The 19,657-nt window shown below is 34.7% G+C and overlaps 2 protein-coding genes across 3 annotated transcripts; one reads left to right on the top strand and one right to left on the bottom strand.

Moving 5' to 3' along the window:
- Positions 1-2,375: 2,375 nt before the first annotated feature.
- LOC130947910 (serine/threonine-protein kinase ATM-like) lies at positions 2,376-5,998 on the bottom strand. Its single transcript, XM_057876622.1, has 3 exons — positions 5,760-5,998; positions 5,050-5,179; positions 2,376-4,769 (listed from the first exon to the last, which is right to left on the bottom strand). Exons 2-3 carry the CDS (start codon positions 5,156-5,158, stop codon positions 2,578-2,580), a joined length of 2,301 nt encoding a protein of 766 aa, XP_057732605.1. The 5' UTR covers positions 5,159-5,179; positions 5,760-5,998; the 3' UTR covers positions 2,376-2,577.
- An 8,951-nt stretch (positions 5,999-14,949) lies between these two features.
- On the top strand, positions 14,950-19,250 carry LOC130950720 (succinate dehydrogenase subunit 4, mitochondrial-like). Of its 2 annotated transcripts, XM_057879279.1 has the most exons (6): positions 14,950-15,267; positions 15,426-15,456; positions 15,586-15,599; positions 15,712-15,762; positions 16,591-16,652; positions 18,335-19,250. In XM_057879279.1, the coding sequence occupies exons 1-6, from the start codon at positions 15,028-15,030 to the stop codon at positions 18,612-18,614; spliced, it is 678 nt and encodes a 225-aa protein (XP_057735262.1). In that variant the 5' UTR covers positions 14,950-15,027; the 3' UTR covers positions 18,615-19,250. The 2 variants fall into 2 exon arrangements, with proteins under 2 accessions (XP_057735262.1, XP_057735263.1); XM_057879280.1 differs by lacking the exon at positions 15,712-15,762.
- The last annotated feature ends 407 nt before the right edge of the window (positions 19,251-19,657 follow it).

Below are 19,657 nucleotides of genomic sequence, written 5' to 3'. Positions count from 1 at the left end.
AGTATCTTTTTAAATAATCGGCATCTGAAAAATTGGTAGCAGAGAGTATCTCAGCTCCAAATCATGATTAGAATACTTTTATAAAGCTAAATCATTCAAAAAAAGGTAGTAGTAAAATTTTCATAGATGAATTTTAACTCGAGGTTGAAATTTATCGTTATTGATACGATTTTCAGCTTGTAATACGCTTTTACTTCTCTCTGTATATCATTTTCTTTTTACTTATCTAATCTATATCTGCCTTATTATATTGTGATGTGGTGATTCTCGGATATTTATCGAATTCTCATCACATAATTTTCAAAAATTAATTATGTGAAGACTCAGGATGTTATATAAATTCCTACCAATCCACTAGCAGAACACTCAAATGCACCAACTAAGATGAATAGATGATCCTTAGCCAATCGAAAGGGTTCCAGTTACACAGGAGCCTCAAGCTTCACCAGTTCTCACCGAAGTTCATACTTTATTTGTAATATATTTTGTTAGAAATTATAATGTTTTACAATGTGAATCTGATTAGCAAATTGACTTTGTCCATCATGATTGTAAAATGCAGGAAAAAGCAATATTAAGGCCTCCAAAACTTCATGTTGTTAAAGAAAAAGCGAAAACTCCAGCCTCATCACAACCGGCTACAGCTGCAATAATTCCAATTTTGGCTGAAACACAAGGGAACCAATTCTACAACTGCAAAGGAACTAGCTAGCTTCATGACTTTTGTGCCAATTTCGAAGTTCAAACGTCCAAGAAAAAAAGATAAAGATGTTTGAGATGTATTAGGTGTCAGGGACTAAATTGTGTGTGTTGTAAAGCGCTAAGAACCTTTTGGCATTATAGATATATTGCTAAGTATTTTATACAAGCCTGTTTATGTTTTAGTATAGTCCAAATTTAGATGACTTATGCTTGATATTTTGAAGACTTGCTTAGCTTTTATAGACTTGGTATTATGAAGATTATGTTAGCATGCTTTTATCGACATACAAATGTTTCGGTTTCAATATATATGATAAAACTTAATTTATCTTATGAGTAATTAAGTGTTTATTTTCTTACTTGTTTGCAGTTATAGTCCATTTGAATATCTGTAGGTTGTGTAAAAATTGATTAAAGGAATGTCAAAATGTAGGTTGCATGATTGATAATGGAAAAGAAAAAATTTCCGAACTCAATTACTAAATTTCACCAATACTTTTAAAAGGATCTAACAAAATAACAAAATCACCAATACTTTTAAAATTTTCTATTTTTTCATAGAAGATGACATACAAAGTGCCCCACTACTATCATAAGCACTATTACTCCAGCAAACATGAAAATAATCATCTTTAAGTACTCTAACTTTAGTTTCTGAACTACCTATTCTCCAACCTAATTTCACTTTTTAATCTTCATAATCATTCTCAACTTCAAATTATGCTTCTGCCTCATCATTTACAACTTTAAAAACTTCATATTCATTATCATCTGCCCAACTAAAGTAGTTACAGTGACTGCGTTTCTGCACATGTCAAACACAAAAGGTGAATCTCATATTAATGGTAAAGGGATTTAAAAAACTATAGTTCATAGCAATTTAAACTCACACGATATCTTGGATAAGGGTGAAACAATTTTCTTAAGTTTATTGGTGTCCCAGATTTTTTAATCATAGTTTTTAACCCACAAAAACAGGTTTTGTCCATATACATCCTCCTTCTTCGCTTGGAGGAACTAGAATCGAAGCTAGTTAGCGATTGCGGCGATAACCCACCACTTCATCTTCTCCACTAATACTCCACATCATGCCTTCTAAACCTGGATAATGGCTTTGCACCATTGTATCACCACTCAACAAAATGGTTTAATATCTTTGTGGATTTTGGGGATTATGCTTTATACAAATGGAGCCAGGGACTTTTTCGACGTAATATAGTGAATATATGTTATCAGTTTCCATCTTGATACACAACTGTCAACACATGTGTCAATTAACGCTCTATGTACAACTGTTGACAAAAACTTAGTCTAAAAATGGAAGAACAAACAAAACTAATATTTAATATTTAAGGAACTAATTTGATTGAAAAAATTATTTGGAGACAAAATGACGATTGACAGTAACTAATTTGTTCATTAATCCATAAAAATAAAGACTAAACAAAGAACACGCGAGTAATGCTCTCTAAATTCCCATTTGACGGCTAAATTGAAATTCCCAATTTTTCCAACAATAAAAAATGAAACAAACAAAAAGACAACGATAAGTATCCAAACATACATGTTTATTTTGGAATCTAAATAGGTTGGTTTAATGGGGGCTATATGCTTAACGCTTAAGCGAATCACGATTAAATGGCTCAAACTCAAACGAGTACAAGCTTAATACCAAAAAATTAGATGTTATGTAGGGTACAGCAATAATTTAAATTGTTAGATAAACCGCGATAATCTTTAAATATTTTCAGGCACTCTCCCAAAAAGAATTGCACAAGTCAATGAATGGCAACAGTGCAACAGCTGAAACAGGACCAAAACAGAAACCTAGTTAAACCTATTCTATTAAACTCTTTTAACCAGAAATGTTAAATACTAATGTTCAGATTTCGGCGGAGACGAACCAGCCTTGGAATTCACCTTTCTCAGAAGATTCTTTAATTCACTATCCAGTTTGGCTCTCATCTGGGGAGGAAGATTATTCCCTGAATTCTCCAGCATTGATGTCATCATCTGCAAGTTCTGCCTAATAATGTTAAGTGGAGGATGTGCCTCACCAGGCGTTGGTGTGGACCCGATAGGCCACTTAGGGGTCCTCATTTGCATTGTCGACCCAGTTGGCCGAGTAGGGGTCATCAATTGCATCGTTGCCCCAGTTGGCCGGATAGGGTTCATCATTTGCATCGTTGACCCAGTCGGCTGAGTAGTGGTCATCAATTGCGCTATGCATCCATTTGGTCGAGGAGAGTTCATAAATTGCACTGGGGACCCAAATGGCTGTGTAGAGGTCATCAATTTTGTCGGGGTCATCAATTGCCCTGTGCACCCATTAGGCCGAGTAGGGGTCATCTTTTGTGCCTTGGAGCTAGTCGGCAGAGGAGAGGTCATTGGTTGCACCACAGACCCAAGTGGCCAAGCGGAGGTTATCAATTGAGTCGGTGGTGGAGAGGCTGCAGCAAGGTGGTGGAGCTTGCAGTCTACAAGAGCTGCACCAAATGGGTTGTTCTGCTGTAAACTATGGAAAGCTTCTCCGGCATCTGCATTTTTGACAAAAACAATTTGGGCACTAGCAGTGTCCTTAAACAACTTCGTGTCAGATGCCTTCAGGGGCCCAAACCGGAAAAACGCTGCCATTAAATCTTCTTTTGATGGAACATAATCCCCTGGTGCAAATCGTAGAAGAAGACAGTTTCCACCTGCTTCGCCATTGTCCTCTGTTCTACCAGAACTAGTTTTAGTTCTCGTACATGTAGATAAAATTCTTGACCGCTCTGATTTCCATTCAGATGAAGGTATGCTGACATTGTCAAATTCTGTTAAGATTGAATTGGATTCAGAGACAGTACCATTCAAATCAGGTATCTCTGCAGCAAGTTTAGTACTAGGGCACCCTTCTGCTACTTTCTCTGTTCTATCTTTGATTCCTGTTTCATTAACCATGACAGTACCCACCTCTGGTGTAACATGTTCGTTCATTGGATTTCTTTCTGATACTTTATCCATTCTGCATTTAGACCCCGTTTCATTAACCATGACATTACCGACAACCAGTTTAGCAGGACTTTTGCACATGCCATTATAAGTATTATTTCCATCAAATCCTTCTCGAGCTACATTTAAATCTGGATTTAGACGCATTAAAACCAGGGCTTCTTTATTTTCACCATTATTCTGACAAATACCACTGGGTATGGATGGAGATTCTAGTTGCAGATCTATTATTAGTGAACTGCATTTGGTGCTTTGCGTATTAACTGAAGCAGCTTGAGCACTTTGATGCCCTTGTGCAGCTTCGTCCTTATTTTTCATTTCTGTCCCAGCATTTTCAGATGCAAGGCAAGTTAGACTTTGGGGAGCTTCAGGAACTGAGATGTATCCGCCAATGCTCTCATTTGAAGACTTCTCCAAATTTTCCAGCTGAATTAATGATACTTCTTCCACCTTTCTTTGTTTCAGTTTTCTCACAGGCTTCTTAGTGTCGACTGTAGAAGAACAGCTTATATTCACATCCGACAGCCCAGAAAGAGATTTCATCTTAGGCCTTAATTTATTCTCCAATTTATCATACTTTCTTTTTCTCTTCTCATTTTTTTTATTGTGTACATCACTGCCCACAGTTTTCTCAGTATTTCCTCCATTTACATTAACCAAAGAACTAGCAAGTTCAGCCTCGTCATGAAATTCTGATATTCTATATCTGTAGAAGAATGACTCAAATAAATCAAAGCGTTTATCCTTCATGGGAAACATACAATCAACAGCCTTAGAATAAAGTCCCGAAAGTAACTCCTTTGAAGATGCATTTATGAATTCTGAACTACTGAGTATAGCACTAGGGCTGACAAATTTTCTGTACCAGATCTTTCGGAACCTCTTGCTAACCAAGTTAGCATACGAAGAAGATCCCTTAGCGAGCTTAGTAGCTATGTTTTTATTCTTAGCTTTGCGAGTAGGACGCGGAGTCCTCAAATCTTCTGGTTCTTCCGGCAAACATCCTTTTTTCAGTGCCATGTCTGTGTATGGATAAGATAAATACTTACTCTTCTTCCGATCTCGGGAATCAGAGCCTACAATAATAAGAGAAAAATGTAAAAACTTCCTAACCCATTCAATAATCCATGTATGTGGATTTTAAAACGTAGATTAACAATTCAACATCAAAATTCTTTGGTGCATGTATGCCAAATAGGAATCATAACATATAAAATGTTCAATTTTGAAACATCATTTACAAAATAACTTTATTGTATTTTAAGCATACAACTAGAACTGGAAATATTCACAACCACTGTAATTTAATCAGAGGAAATAAATGTGATTTTGTAATTTATATAGAAAATATCTTACAGCTTTCGATCTTCTCCGAAGCTTTTCCATTCATGCTAGTGTTTTCAGTGAGTTTTTTCTCATCACCAGAATTAGTGTTCACTCTTTCTGCTGCCTGATCCACTTCCATTCCTGCCTTTAGTACGTCATTCTACGGAATGTACACAATGAAAGTCACAGCCAAGATTGGTAAACTTCTTAAATGAAGAAAACAAGAAAACAAAAAACAGTTAAGCCATACACGCCGACACTATAGAAGGAAGAAAATTACACATGAAACTCTTATATTATAAGACGATAACAGCTAAAAACAGCTTATCAATTAAAAAACCACATTCAATATAAAGTTGATAAAATATGAAATTTACTTTGCTAAGATTGAAAATATGACTCAATTCCTTGCATGTTGGAATGAAGTCAATGATTTATTATAACTGGACCTTTGCATCTTCAGCCCTAAACTACAAACGAGAAGAATGCGGAGGAAAAGACAATGTACCCCCAGAATCCCCCCAAAAAAAGAAAAATCTATAGTAAAATCTGTTAAAAAGTCAAGAACATTTTTATGCCCTAATATGAATCCTTGTAAACTACATAACCTTAGCAACGTAAAGTTGTAAAAACTTGTAATTGGTAGGTTCTTCATGCACTACCTAAATTCTCTAAGATGGATGTTAAATCGCGAATCAAATTACATAACAAGTGTGGTGAGAAGGTTTGGTTCAGCGTACCAGAAAACATAGTGGAACTGCGTCGGGAGAGTATCGGAGAGGGAGGGAATGGTTTCAGGAGGAAGAGAGTGCGGGGAGGCGAAATGCTGGGTCCGATCGAAAGGAGAGGGAAATCGCTGCGACCTGGGAGTGAGTGGTCTTCTCTTTCTCTGGAGTTAGGGTGAGTTCTGCTTCTGTGTGAGCGCAGTTTTCTTTTTGTTTTGTTTTGTCTGGATTTTTTGGTAAATTACTAAATTATTATAAAGTGCAAACCTCCTCACAAATCTTTAATCGAATGAATTATATTTTTTTAAAACAGACTTGACAATGATCGTGCGTATTCTGAAATTTTTAAAAATCTATTATATCTCGAATTTTTTTACGTTAACAGCATAATTGACGTGTTATATTTTTTAAAGTATTTTTATTTTATTTTATTTATTTATTTAAATTATTATTTATTCATTTAATTTAATTAAAATAAATATTAAATTATTTAATATTTTATTTGACTACATTAAATAATTATTTAATTTGACTAAAATAAATAAATTAATTTTATTTTAATTTATATTAATTTTTTGTCTTATATATTTTGATTAATAATTTTAAAAATATTATAATTAATTATTTATTTGATTTAATTAAAATAAATATTAAATTATTTAATATTTTATTTTATCACATTAATTATAACTAATTAATTATATTAATTACTTAATTTGACTGAAATAAATGAATTAATTTTGTTTTAATTTGCATTCATTTTTTCTTCTTATATATTTTGATTAATAATTTTTTAAAGTGTCACAAATTTTATATGGTATATTTAAAAAATATTTTTTTATTGTCAAATAATTATAATTAATTTATTATATCAATTATTTAATTTAGTTAATTCAAATATTTGATTCAATTTAGTGTTACGTTAATATTTGAGTCGTTGTTTATTAAAACTTCCTATTCATTTTCTTTCTTGATCTTAAATATTTTTATTTTAAATTTTAAATTTTTATTCATTGTTTATACTTTTTTATTTTACTACAAGTGTAATTATCCATGTCATACACGTGATAAGATTGAAATTATAATTTTTAATTATTTTTTAAAAATTATTTTGAATTATAATAATTTGATTAATAAAAAAGTAATATATTATGCATTGTTTGTTGTTATTTTGTTTTTAATTTGCTGAATTATTTTGCTGAATTGTTGCCCTGTTCTTTTGTTTTTAATTTGCTGAATTGTTGCCTTATGCTTTTGTCCTATGAAGATCTAGATGCCAACTTTGAGATCACCTCTTAGATTTAATTTACTGATTGTGTTATCGTTCGCTTGTTCTTGTTTATTTAAATTGAAAAAGTATTTTGTACAGTAATTTATTATCACTTTTTACATCATTAGTTATATTTAAGAATTGATATTTTATTACTATTATTATTATTATTATTATTATTATTATTATTATTATTATTATTATTATTATTATTATTGTGAAGATATGCGTTGTAACTTTTGATTTTAATTTTAGTTGTATAATTTTATATATTTTTTAATTATGATTGAATCAACCGAATAAATTAATGACCCATCGGTTGAATCAGTGACTCGGTCATATGATTGGATTAATTATCGGTTCGATTTTGATGATCAAATGATTCTTGATTGTTGTTGATTATAATTTGTTGATTTTTGGCAGATTATTCAAGTTTTATTGATACATTGTAATATATGTAGTGTAATATATGTAGGTTTAGTGGTTGATTGATGCTTTTTTTTTTTGTCTGATGATTGGTGTTTAAGGTTGATTTGTTGCTGCTTTTATCAATGTTATGAAAACCGAATTGGATCGACCAGTTCGACCGATTTAACCGCGAACCAAAATCATAAATGATTTGGTTTGATATCTAAAATTGAAAATTATAAAACCGGATGTGAACTGTTAAACTGGACAGAAACCAGCCGGTCGACCGAAATTAGAACCGGTCGGTTTGGATAAAACGACGCAATTTCGCGCTTAAGGGGGAGAAACAAAACACGCTTCTCCATCTCCTTCCTTATTCCTTCGAGCGGAACACGCCCTGCCTCAACCCGGGAAAAACCCTAGCCGCCACCACTGCCGCAGGGAGGAGTCGTGTTTGCTGCCGTCCGTCGCAGTCAGGGGCTTGTCTCCTCGAGTCTTCGTGCGTCACTGTCAGGGGAGTTCTCCAAGTCTTCGATCTGTTCGTAGTCACCAGTCGCAGGCGCACCGCTTCTTCCTCCAGCTCGGCGGCCGTCGTGTTATCGCCGTTGTTTGTCGCCATCTGTCGCAGTCAGGGGTTTTTCTCCTCGAGTCTTCATGCGTCGCAGTCAGGGGAGTTCTCCAAGTCCTTCCCAACAGTGACCTTCATCACAGTAACATGTTCATCTGAAATGTTTATTTTATGGTTTTAAATGGCAAAGTGATGCGAAAAAGTGGGTGTGGAGGTTGTGGGGTTGGGAGCCCTAAAGTTCACTGGATTCCTTAGAGAACAATGTAACAGAATAACATGAGTTTTGAATCAATGTACACTGTTCGAATGCTGAAACAGGTACTAAACCACTAAAACCATTCCTTTTTGTTTTTGCTTGAATTTTAGAAGAAAGAGCAATGTAATGTATTCCTTTTTATGATTCCACAAGACCAAGGTTAAATTAACAATTCAGGGGGAGTTGAGTTTTGTTTATGAGTAATTAAATGCACGAAACAGGAATAGAATTGCTAATTTCTTTTGTGACTTTCATTGTTCTTTTCCCCTTGTTGTGCTGCTATTGTTGTTATGCTGCTGTTTTGTAATTGTTGTTGCTGAATACTAAAATGAAAATCAAATCAAATGCTGTTTTGTAATGGTTGTCGCTGAATGAGTAGGGTAGCTACCTGCCAATGCCATATATAAATAAACTGATGAATGATGATGATGGTAGTGGAAAGAGAGTCAAAGTGTATAGGTAGTTGGCTTTATATGTGCTTGATTGCAAGACAATTATCTGAAGCTTTCTATTGATTGCTTCTAAATATAGGTCACTTGTTGCCAACTTAGCAGCTGCTAATTGCTACAAGTCTGAGCATTTGAAAAGACCAGAAAATTGGGTATTAGGTACCCAGTTTATTTGTTTGGACCCCTTTATATCTCTATATCTAAATAGTCCTGATGACTAACATTTGTTATTGTTCATGTTTTGTGTATAAACAGTTGAAAAAGCCAAGTATTACTACATTGTTGGCTTTTTCCTAACTGTATCTCCAGATTTCATTCAATTAGTTGCTGAACATGCTACTGCAAATAACAAGGTATGATACGGATAGAATGTGGTATTTCCTTTTGATTAATGATATAAGCATCTGAATGTTGTGCTTAAAACTTCTAATTCAAAAATTTCACTTGCCATAGCATGAATTGTAATTAACACCATATCTAAGGACCACCAAATAGATGAGTGAGATTTTATATTGGGAGGATTCTTTTGCGCACTAGTTAGGAGAATTTATCATTGACCATTCTTTTTACTTCCATTTTTTTGTTGTTGTATAACTCCGCCTATGTTACACTTGCGGTACATAGCCGGTCCCAAGTCCGGATAAAGGAGGAGGGTTGTGTTAGGTCTTCGGCAACCAACATAAAATTATAGCCGAACCCCCATGACATGAATCAAAGACATTATTGCGCTAAAGCTAGGTCGTTGCCCGGAAGCAACGCGCCGTATGGCTCGAGTACGGTGTCGAAGCAAGAGCCGCTGTATCGGTGCCCGGATGTAGTGTTAAATGAGCAAGGGTTCTCGCGTTTTCGTGAACGGACGAGGGTAAATAAGCTAGTTCACAAAGGAAAAGGTAAAGGTCGAAGCGACAAAAGGTTGAGATTTGGGACATGGAACATAGGCACTCTAACAGGAAAGTCCATGGAGGTGGTGGACACCATGACAAGGAGGAAGATTAACATTATATGCCTACAAGAAACGAAATGGGTTGGTGCAAAGGCTAGGGAGTTGGATACTTCTGGTTTCAAACTTTGGTATACAGGAAAGGTGAAGAATAGGAATGGGGTTGGAATAATTGTGGATAAGCAGTGGAAGAAGGACGTAGTGGATGTCAAGAAGGTGGGAGATCGGATCATCTCTATCAAACTTGTGGTGGAGGGAGGTGCTTTCCATGTGATTAGCGCCTATGCACCGCAAGTGGGTTCGGACGAACAACACAAGATAAGGTTTTGGGAGGATCTAGAGAGTTTGGTTCAAGGCATACCTTTGGGAGATAAGATTTTCTTAGGAGGAGATTTAAATGGCCATGTTGGGAGAGAAGTGACTGGATATGGGAGTATTCATGGAGGCCATGGTTTCGGGGTGATCAATGCCGAGGGTAAAACTATTTTGGACTTTTCCTCAACTTTTGATCTTCTCATCGCAAATACATGTTTTAAAAAGAGAAACGAACATCTTATAACCTATAAGAGTGGCATGACAAGCTCTCAAATCGACTTCTTCTTGTTGAGGAGAGTCGACCGAAAATTTTGCATTAATTGTAAAATTATCCCGGGAGAGAGTTTGACAACACAACATAGGGTGCTCGTCATGGATTTTCGCGTTGAGCAAAAGTTGAGGAAAAGACATCATACGAAGAACCCAAGGACGAGGTGGTGGCGGATGAAAGGTGAGGAACAAAGAAGCTTCCTAAGACGGGTAGGAGAAGAGGCAAAGTGGGATGGAAATGGAAGCGCGGAAGAGATGTGGAGGGAGATGGCAGAAGTTATTAGAAGAACAGCAAAAGAAAGTTTTGGTGAATCTAAAGGAATAGGACCAAGAGACAAGGAGTCCTGGTGGTGGAATGCGAGTATACAAGAAAAGATAAAGATAAAAATGGAATGCTTTAAAGAGTGGTCTTTATGCCGCAATGCAGATAACTGGGAAAAATATAGCGGCTAAGAAAGAGACAAAAGTGGCTGTAAGTGAAGCAAGGACAAGAGCATATGAGGGTTTCTACCAGTCTTTGGGCACGAAAGAAGGAGAAAAATGTATATATAGAATCGCAAAGAGTCGGGAAAGAAGAACGAGAGATTTGGATCAGGTTAAGTGCATAAAGGATAAGGATGGAGAGGTGTTGGCTCAAGAGGAGAAGATTAATGAAAGGTGGAAGAGCTACTTCTACAAGTTATTTAATGAGGGACAGAAGACTCTTCCGAGCCTTGGTCGATTATGCACAAGGGAAGAAGATCAAAACTTTGACTACTATCGAAGGATTCGAGACTTCGAGGTAAAAGAGGCTCTAAAGCAGATGAAAAATGGTAGGGCAGTAGGACCTGATAATATCCCGATTGAGGTTTGGAAGGGTCTTGGAGGAAAAGGCATCAACTGGTTAACCAAGCTTTTTAATGAGATTTTAAGGTCAAAGAAGATGTCTGATGAGTGGAGAAAGAGCACCTTGGTACCTATCTACAAGAATAAGGGGGATATACAAAGTTGCGGAAACTATAGAGGGATTAAGCTTATGAGTCATACTATGAAGTTATGGGAAATGGTGATAGAACGGAGGTTGAGAAAAGAGACACAAGTAACAGAGAACCAATTCGGATTTATGCCAGGCAGATCTACCACTGAAGTGATATACCTATTAAGAAGGATGATGGAGAGGTATCGTAGTAATAAAAGGGATCTGCACATGGTGTTTATTGATTTGGAAAAAGCGTATGATAGGGTACCAAGGGAGGTCTTATGGAAGGTTTTAGAAAAGAGGAGAGTAAGGATCGCATATATTCGTGCAATTAAAGACATGTATGATGGGGCCACAACTAGTGTGAAGACTCAAGGTGGTGTGACAGAGGAATTTCCTATTGGTATAGGATTACAGCAGGGATCATCCTTAAGTCCATACCTTTTCACATTAGTCTTGGAAGTACTCACAGAGCACATCCAAGAGGCTGTGCCATGGTGCATGCTTTTTGCCGATGATATCGTCCTTATGGGAGAGTCAAGGGAAGACCTAAATAAGAAATTGGAGTTATGGAGAGAAGCTCTAGAAGTGTATGGTCTGCGCATAAGCCGTAACAAGACGGAATATATGGAATGTAAGTTCAGTCTGAGAAGGGAAAACATCCTACGAAAAGTTAAAAGTTTTAAGTATCTTGGGTGCATCATACAGGATAATGGAGAGATTGAACAGGTTGTAAATCATAGGATCCAAGCAGGTTGGTCAAAATGGCGGAGTGCATCTGATTTTATATGCGACAAAAAAGTGCCTTTAAAACATAAAGGTAAATTCTATCGCACCGCTATAAGACCGGCTATGCTGTATGGTACGGAGTGTTGGGCGGCTAAAGGGGAGCACGAACATAAGTTGAGTGTGGCAGAGATGAAGATGTTGAGATGGATGAGTGGTCATACGCGATTGGATAAAATAAGGAATGAAGATATAAGGGAGAGAGTTGGAGTAGCACCCATTGTGGAAAAGATGGTTGAATCGCGTCTCAGGTGGTTTAGACATGTGGGAAGAAGACCGATAGAACATCCAGTCAGGAGGGTGGATGAGATGGAAGATGGACAAAGAGCGAAAGGCAGAGGAAGACCTAAGAAGACCATCCGTGAGGTGGTCAAACAAGATCTACATGTAAACGGTCTCTCTGTAGACATGATACATGACAGAGTACAATGGCGTCGTTTGATTCATGTAGCCGACCCCACTTAGTGGGACAAGACTTTGTTGTTGTTGTTTTTTGTTGTTGTATGCAGGTCACCATGAACCTTTCAGCCCCCTTAACTTGGAAACAACACTAGATCTTGTTTATGACTTGCTCAGCAAGAAGAATCTGTTGCTAAGAGAGCTCGATCTCTTACAACAGATGAACGCAACGCTGTCTAAGATTAAACCGAAAAGGTCATCTTGCAAGATTCAGGTTCATGTTCAGTTAGCATAATACCACAGAATGATCAACATTTTCTCACAAAACTAGCTCAACATTCTTTTGAAATTGATAATCCTTTGTCTCCTGACATTTCTAAATTAGAGTCTGAGGTGTTAAGTAATCCTATTAACCCTCAAAGTCAAAATTTAATATTTAGATATTTTTTTTTACTATTTAACTTTTGAGTTTGTATTTTGATAAGATCATATGAATTTGGTTGATGATTTTTTGTGTAGTGTTTTAAATTTGTAAGATATTTTAAGATGTTTATTTATAATTTATTTATTGTTTTATTTTAAAATAGTTTTTTCAGTTGAACCATCAATTGAGCCGATTAGACCAATAAACTAGTAAACCAGTGACTAGAACAGTTTGATGATCGGTTCGATTTTCAGAACCTTGATTTTTATATCATTATGGTGAGTTGAGATGCTGTTTTTATATTGTTGGTGCTGTTTTTATATTGTTATGTGAATTTATATTGTTGAATAGTGAATAAGTTCTGTGAATTGAGCTGCTGTTTTATTTATATTGTTTTGGATAGTGGATAGATTTTGGAAATGTTCTGCCCATGTTTATTCTGTTGCATAATCTTTGATGGCTTGGTTTTGTTTGCAGGGGTTTAAACTAGGAGTATTTGGCACTTCTCAGGTTGTAAGCTTTAAGTCTAAATTGTTAAACTTTTGAAACTTTATTGCTTTCTTCTAGTTATTCCTTGTATTATTCTAATAATTGGTTCTGGCATGTGATGTGTAGCTTTTTCGTAAAGAAAAATAAAAAATTAAAGTCACACCAAAGATAAAGAAAAAGAAGGAACGAAAAAGATTAAAAAGAATCACTTTTTTTGTTTGATATTAAAAACATCATTTTTTTAAATAGACTAAGAAATTGACTAACGACATTGTTGTCGTTTTAAACAATGTAGTAATCATTTTTTATAAATTTATTTAAATAAGTCTTTTTTAATAATAATAATAATGATGATATAATTGGTCTCTTACATTAATTAGTGAATGATTTTTTTGCTAATTTTTCCAAATATAATTACTTCTTATTTTACTAATCACAAACATATAAACTGCAAATTATTACTATTTTCTCAAATCTTTAAGAAAAATTATCATTAAATAATCTTAACAATAAAATATTACTTATATATTGAGAATTATTCAAATATATAATATGATTTTTTTTAGTATAATATCACAAACCAGTTTTGAGTTTTAAGAAAAAAAATCTTCTCTTTATTTTGAGCCTCCATCTCCACTCCTCTTCCTTTCAATATTGTTCTATAACTTACTTTCAGTAAAACTTTTGAATAAACTAAATTCATTCCAATACCAATTCACTTATTGCTCACATCATCCACATATGTGCCACCTACATGTGCGACGTGGCTGGCCTTCCCTCTTTTTGCCCCCTACGAAAAGCAGAGATATTTTGCCTCTTGCAAAATTAACATTTTACCTGACAAAAGTTAGCCACCACATATAGCTTATTGACCCATATGTCCCCCAAACATGCATTACAAGCACCATTGCCCATTATAAAAATAATTTGTGCATTATAAGGAGCCGATAATTTTTTTAAGAAAATCTAGCTTTGGTAATAAGCCACCCTGTAATTGGTGAAGTTTAATTTTTTGAACAATGCCTCAATTTTTTTAATTAAAATTTCACATTAGAATAATTTGCCAAAGGAAACAAAGAGTTGATGATCAAAATTTTTTAAGAAAATTATTTGCAGTATTACCCTTATTTTAAATATTTTACCACTTAATTTTTTTATATAACTGAAAATAAAAAATTATCACTAAGTATATATCATAAATTATTCTATTTAGTATTTAAAATTAATTTCTTTTAAAATTTATTATTTATAAAATTTATATCAATAAGTGAAAAGTGATCTTTAAATTAGAAATTAGCTACCAGGTGTCCTTAGTTAAATGTAAAATGTTTATATTAGAAAATTGGGCTCTGTTTGGTTTCTGTTTTCAGTTTTAATATTTTTAAATTTGTAAAAAAATTAAAAATAATGAAAACAAGATTGTTATTTTTACTATTTTTATTCTTTTATAAAACATAAAACACGAAAAACAAAAACATGATATAAAAAATAAAGACTAACTGCACCTTAAAAAATTTCGAGTTTTCAAAATATTTGTTATGTAAAATATGTAAAAATAAAAAAAAAAGTTCATGAAAAATAACCTTAATCCATACATGCATGGAATTTGTTAGCAAAAAGTCAAAAACTATTTAAATTAAAAAGAAAATTTTGTTAAAAAAGAAACGTACCCTTTGTAAATTAGATCAACCTTGCGCAGCTCCCTCCAGCCAGGAAAGCACAAAATCACAAAAAAAAACAAAGAAAAAAGAATGCAGGCTCTGACCCTGAGCAAGAGGCTCTCTACATCCAAGCCTCTCTTCAGAATCTCTCCTAACCTCTTCGCTCAATCATCAACCACCTCCTCCTCTTCCACCACCTCTCCGCCACCTTCGTCACCGATCTCCGCCGCAGATGGCGGCTCCTCCTGCCATCCCTTGGCTCTCCTCAGCTTACCCCGCGCTCCTAGGTCCGCTACCCAAAGCCTCCGAACTGGTGTCTCCGGATCTGACGTAAGCATAACCGTTTCCTCGATTCTCTTGTATCGCTGTCATTTTCTTGCACGATTTCTTGTGGCAACACTGATAGTTAGCAAATACTGTTGGAATATTTTAGTTTTCGTTGTTTTCTTGTTCTCATGATTTATGCTTTTTCCCTGCTTATGGTGTAGGTTAGAGATGCGAATCTCGCTGGAGGCCAAGGTTGCTATTTTTATTTCTTTGTTGTTATTTGCTGTTTCTGATTTAGTTTTTGAGATATTTATTGTCACTGATGACTTCAATTTGCGTGCTATGGTGGTTGATGTGGACGTGTGGTGTGTGTGCTTTTAGTGCGCGCTTATGAGGTACTACTTATTACTTATTACTATTTGATTGATAAAGAAGTTGGTTGGGTTGTAGGTTTTAGTTAAAGATTTTTGTCTAATGTGTCATTTGAATTTGTGTAAATTTCACTAGGTTCTGAAACTTTATCGCCCCTGTTACGGAACCGGAATAGCAACTTTCAAGGTTTCATTATGAGATTTCATATTTTTTGCTCTTAGCAGATTTCTTATTTGATATGATTACTGTTGCATGTTCTGCTTCCTTCAGCTGTTTTATCTTGATTGAAACTACTTCAACTAATCAAAGGATTGATTCATCTTAATGAAGGATTTCATTCTTTTGCTAATGTTTGAATTGGAGTGTTGTGTTGTGCACACATTTGTACATATCTGTTCAACTTGATAAAATAAGGAAAATAAAATTAGTAAGGATATTGAAAGTGTGATTTTTGTCAGTTGAAGGAACTATTATTGCTAGAGGCTTTCATGTAATATTTAATATCCTAAGTGTTAAGGGGTGGGTCTTTTGGACATTTTGTTTGGGGATAATCTTCTGGGAATTTCTTCACTCGGAGAAATAGCTTGGCTTTTAGAGCCAACTTTGTTTCCACACTCCGGTGTCTATCTTATAATATGCTAGGGTAGTGGGACTGCTTGCGTAGTGGAACATTTTCATAAATTATCAAGAACTTTTTCCCCCTCTTCTGAGCAAGATGATGAAGGAAGTGGATAGAAAACGAAAAGCTTTTATTTTGTGTATGCCTATTATCTCAAGTTCTCAACAATGTTTGAGAGATATATCTGTAAAGCTGTTTGCTCCATGCAGAGTCCGGTTTGCTCTATCATAGACAACAACAAAGTTTCTCCTTTCTTTTTCTATCACTAGATGTAATGGCCTGGCAATAGTGTGCTAAGTAGTAACTTTCCTTAAAACTACTACCATATATGTTAATGCTGCATCTTAGATTGTAAATGCTTCAGTCTTGTTAAACCGTGTGACAATGTCTCCCAGGTTCAGCCTCACGGTGCAGCTGGTTATGCCACTGCTACTACTACTGGTGATAGCATCCAGAGGTTAGTTGGTGTAAATTCAAAGCATTCAATGATAAAATTGATTTTAGTTTCAGTTTTTTCAAGCATCACCATCTTCTGTTGTATTAATATGCTTATTTCTTGGCCTGATTGCTGAGACTAGTGGCTTTTCTGGGACCTTGTTTGTTGGAATTTTCAAAGTTTATATGTAAATATAGTAATAACTGCTATTTTTAATAGAATAAAAAAAATAACATTCTTGGATAGTTGAAGGGGAAAATATGCAAGAGGATAAGACATGTTGAGTTAGCATCTATGAAGCATGAACGCAGCCTATTGATTTTTCTTTTTATCTTTAGGAGCAATTTCAGACCACATCTTGTCATGAAAGCCCAAAATAAAAAACTTTTTATTATAGGGGCATAGAAATAAAGACTTATTTTATTAAAAGGGCATAGAAATAGAGGATACCAATTTTATTTAAAAAAAAGAAAAAAAAAAATCTTAGATACCAAAGATGTATACAACATGCTCCATTTTTTGGTGAGGGACTTAGAATGGATACCTTATCTTATGTGTCCCTGTCGTGTTAGGTGTCCATGTTCGAGTCCCTACCCTATAGGTTACCATTAATTTCATTATCAGAACACCGTGCCTGAACATTCTTCATTTTTGTTTGGATAACTTGCTGTTAATCTAGAAGATGACCTTTAGTGTATTCATAAAAGAAATCAATTTAATCATCACAGATCAAAACCCACCCACCTCAATGTTGGCAAGAGAAGAATCTTGCTCAACCCTAGAAACTTGCTGTTGCATCTATCTCTTTCCAATCAAGATTTTTAAACCTTGTCGTCCTAATTTAGGAGTATTAATGATTTTCATCGTCATCCATGTGACGTGACATTGTTTTTATTTTTGAACTGCTACCATAAAACACTTCTCCATATGCCAATCCTTAAGTATATACCCTGCAACTGAATCTGTGAAGCTTCACCTAACATGGTTAATTCCTTTCATGTTTACAAAGGCTCGAAGCTGCAATAATTAATTACTGCACTCATAAACTTTGGTGCTTGTGATTTATTGAGTAATGATAAAATGTTTGGGTGTCTTTGATCATGAAACATTTAACTGGAGGTTAGGTCAATATGAGGTTACCAAATAAAAATTAACACTGTATTCCGTGTCGTCAAGTGTCTTGTCCTTCAGTTTTAATTAACTTGGCCACTGCTGAAGCAGTTGTGTTCATTTGTTTAAATTTGTGTAATATTGGCTTCAATATCACGTTGATCAATGTTTCCAGCACATATTATTTTTTATTCTAAGGGCCAAATTATTTGGGGGCTTTAGCCTGGATTTGAGTGGATATCTTTGTGAGATAAAAATCCAATTGTAGGGTAAATAGTGTGTTGGATGAGATGCTCGTTCTAACTTGCCTCCCCCCCTTCTTTTCTCAAAACCCCCTTTTCCATTTATTTCTTGATAATAATAAGCTTGTCTGGGGTATGCATTTGTAAAACCTCAATCTTGGTGCTTGTCCTAATTGGGTTCAGTCTATTCAAGCTTAAAGGGGTCAGCATACTGGTCTTAGGTCTTGAAAATTTGACAATAGAAATGTCGTTGAAACATTTGTGAAATCCTCTTAAATAGAAACTGGCACTTTACAGGTCTGGTTTGATTAATTTCCATTTCTCCCTAACCATTGTTCGGCATGTATATAGGAAGGAGCGAGACAGTGGATTGAGGAATGTAGGTCCGAAGACGAAGAGAGAGCAGCTGCTAAAAGCCACTGCACTTGTCCCACTTCTTTTGATATTCCCGAACGCCTATTCCATGCTCGCAGCGAATCTCTTTGTATTCTGGCACATAAGTGCTGGTATTGAAGAGATTTTGGCCGATTATGTCCACCATGAGATGACCCGAAATTACGTCGTGATTGCTTTCAAATTGTTCTTGATAATTGCAATGAAGGATGTGTTCCTGAAATTTGTATTTGTATAATCAGATAGCTCATTAAAATTGTGCTTGCATTTCTGCATAATATGAGCCCGATGAGGTGTAGACATGAGAAAACCCTTATTTCCAGTTTTCAGTTGGTTATTAGAGGTGAGGCAACATGATGATTTTCTGATTTATAAAGTTAATGAATGTCTTTTAGGCTGCGTTTGTTTCTGAGAATAGAACAGGACAAGACACTGAGAACAGGACAGGACAAGACACTGATGGACAGAGACACAAAATTGTGTTCTTGTATTCTGTTTGGTGATAAACTAGAACAAATTATGAAAATCTATTTTTTTTTTTTCATTCAAAAAATTTGAGATGAAATATATAATAATAAAAAATATAATTATGAAAAATTAACAAAATGAAAAAAGAATAAAAAATAAGTTGTGTCTCTGTGTCTTTCCTGTCAGGATGGACACAAAATACACTAATTCAGTGTTTCTGGACACACTGTCTCTGTCCATGTCTCCTCTGTCAAACATGATTTTGTGTCTCTATGTCCATGTCTCAGTGTCCTATCTCTATAAACAAACGTAGTTTTAGTGTGTATTGCTCAAATTTTGGCATCTATAGACTATGATGCTTATGTTATGGTGGTTAAAATTAAAGTAATATTTTTTTAAGATTTAATGTTATTTTTTAATTTAAAAAATAAAAAAATATTACTAAAATAAAAAATTGTATTTTTAATTTTAACATGTGTATATTTATATATAGAGGAGGAATTTGTTTACATCAAGTATGAGTTTTGTTGATTTACAATCTCAATTTTAAATTTTATGAAATTTAGCTACACATTGAGATGCTGGAATTTAACAATTAGATTGGTAAAATTTATCTCGTATAAAATGTTATTAAACTGTGTAAGTTAACAAAGATTACATTTGGTTTATATATGTTCTTATATTTCAATGGTTTTTTACAATTTTCTAGGATTTTCTAGGGTTTTTATAAGGTTTTCTAGGGTTTTCTATGGATTTATAGGGTTTTCTATAGTTTTCTTAAGTTTTTTTAGGATATTCGAGAGTTTTCTAGGA

Source organism: Arachis stenosperma, chromosome 9 (genome assembly GCF_014773155.1).
Source record: "Arachis stenosperma cultivar V10309 chromosome 9, arast.V10309.gnm1.PFL2, whole genome shotgun sequence".
Classification (NCBI taxonomy): domain Eukaryota; kingdom Viridiplantae; phylum Streptophyta; class Magnoliopsida; order Fabales; family Fabaceae; genus Arachis; species Arachis stenosperma.
Note: the sequence above shows the minus strand (reverse complement) of the source record. Positions and strands in the feature narration are given on the sequence as shown.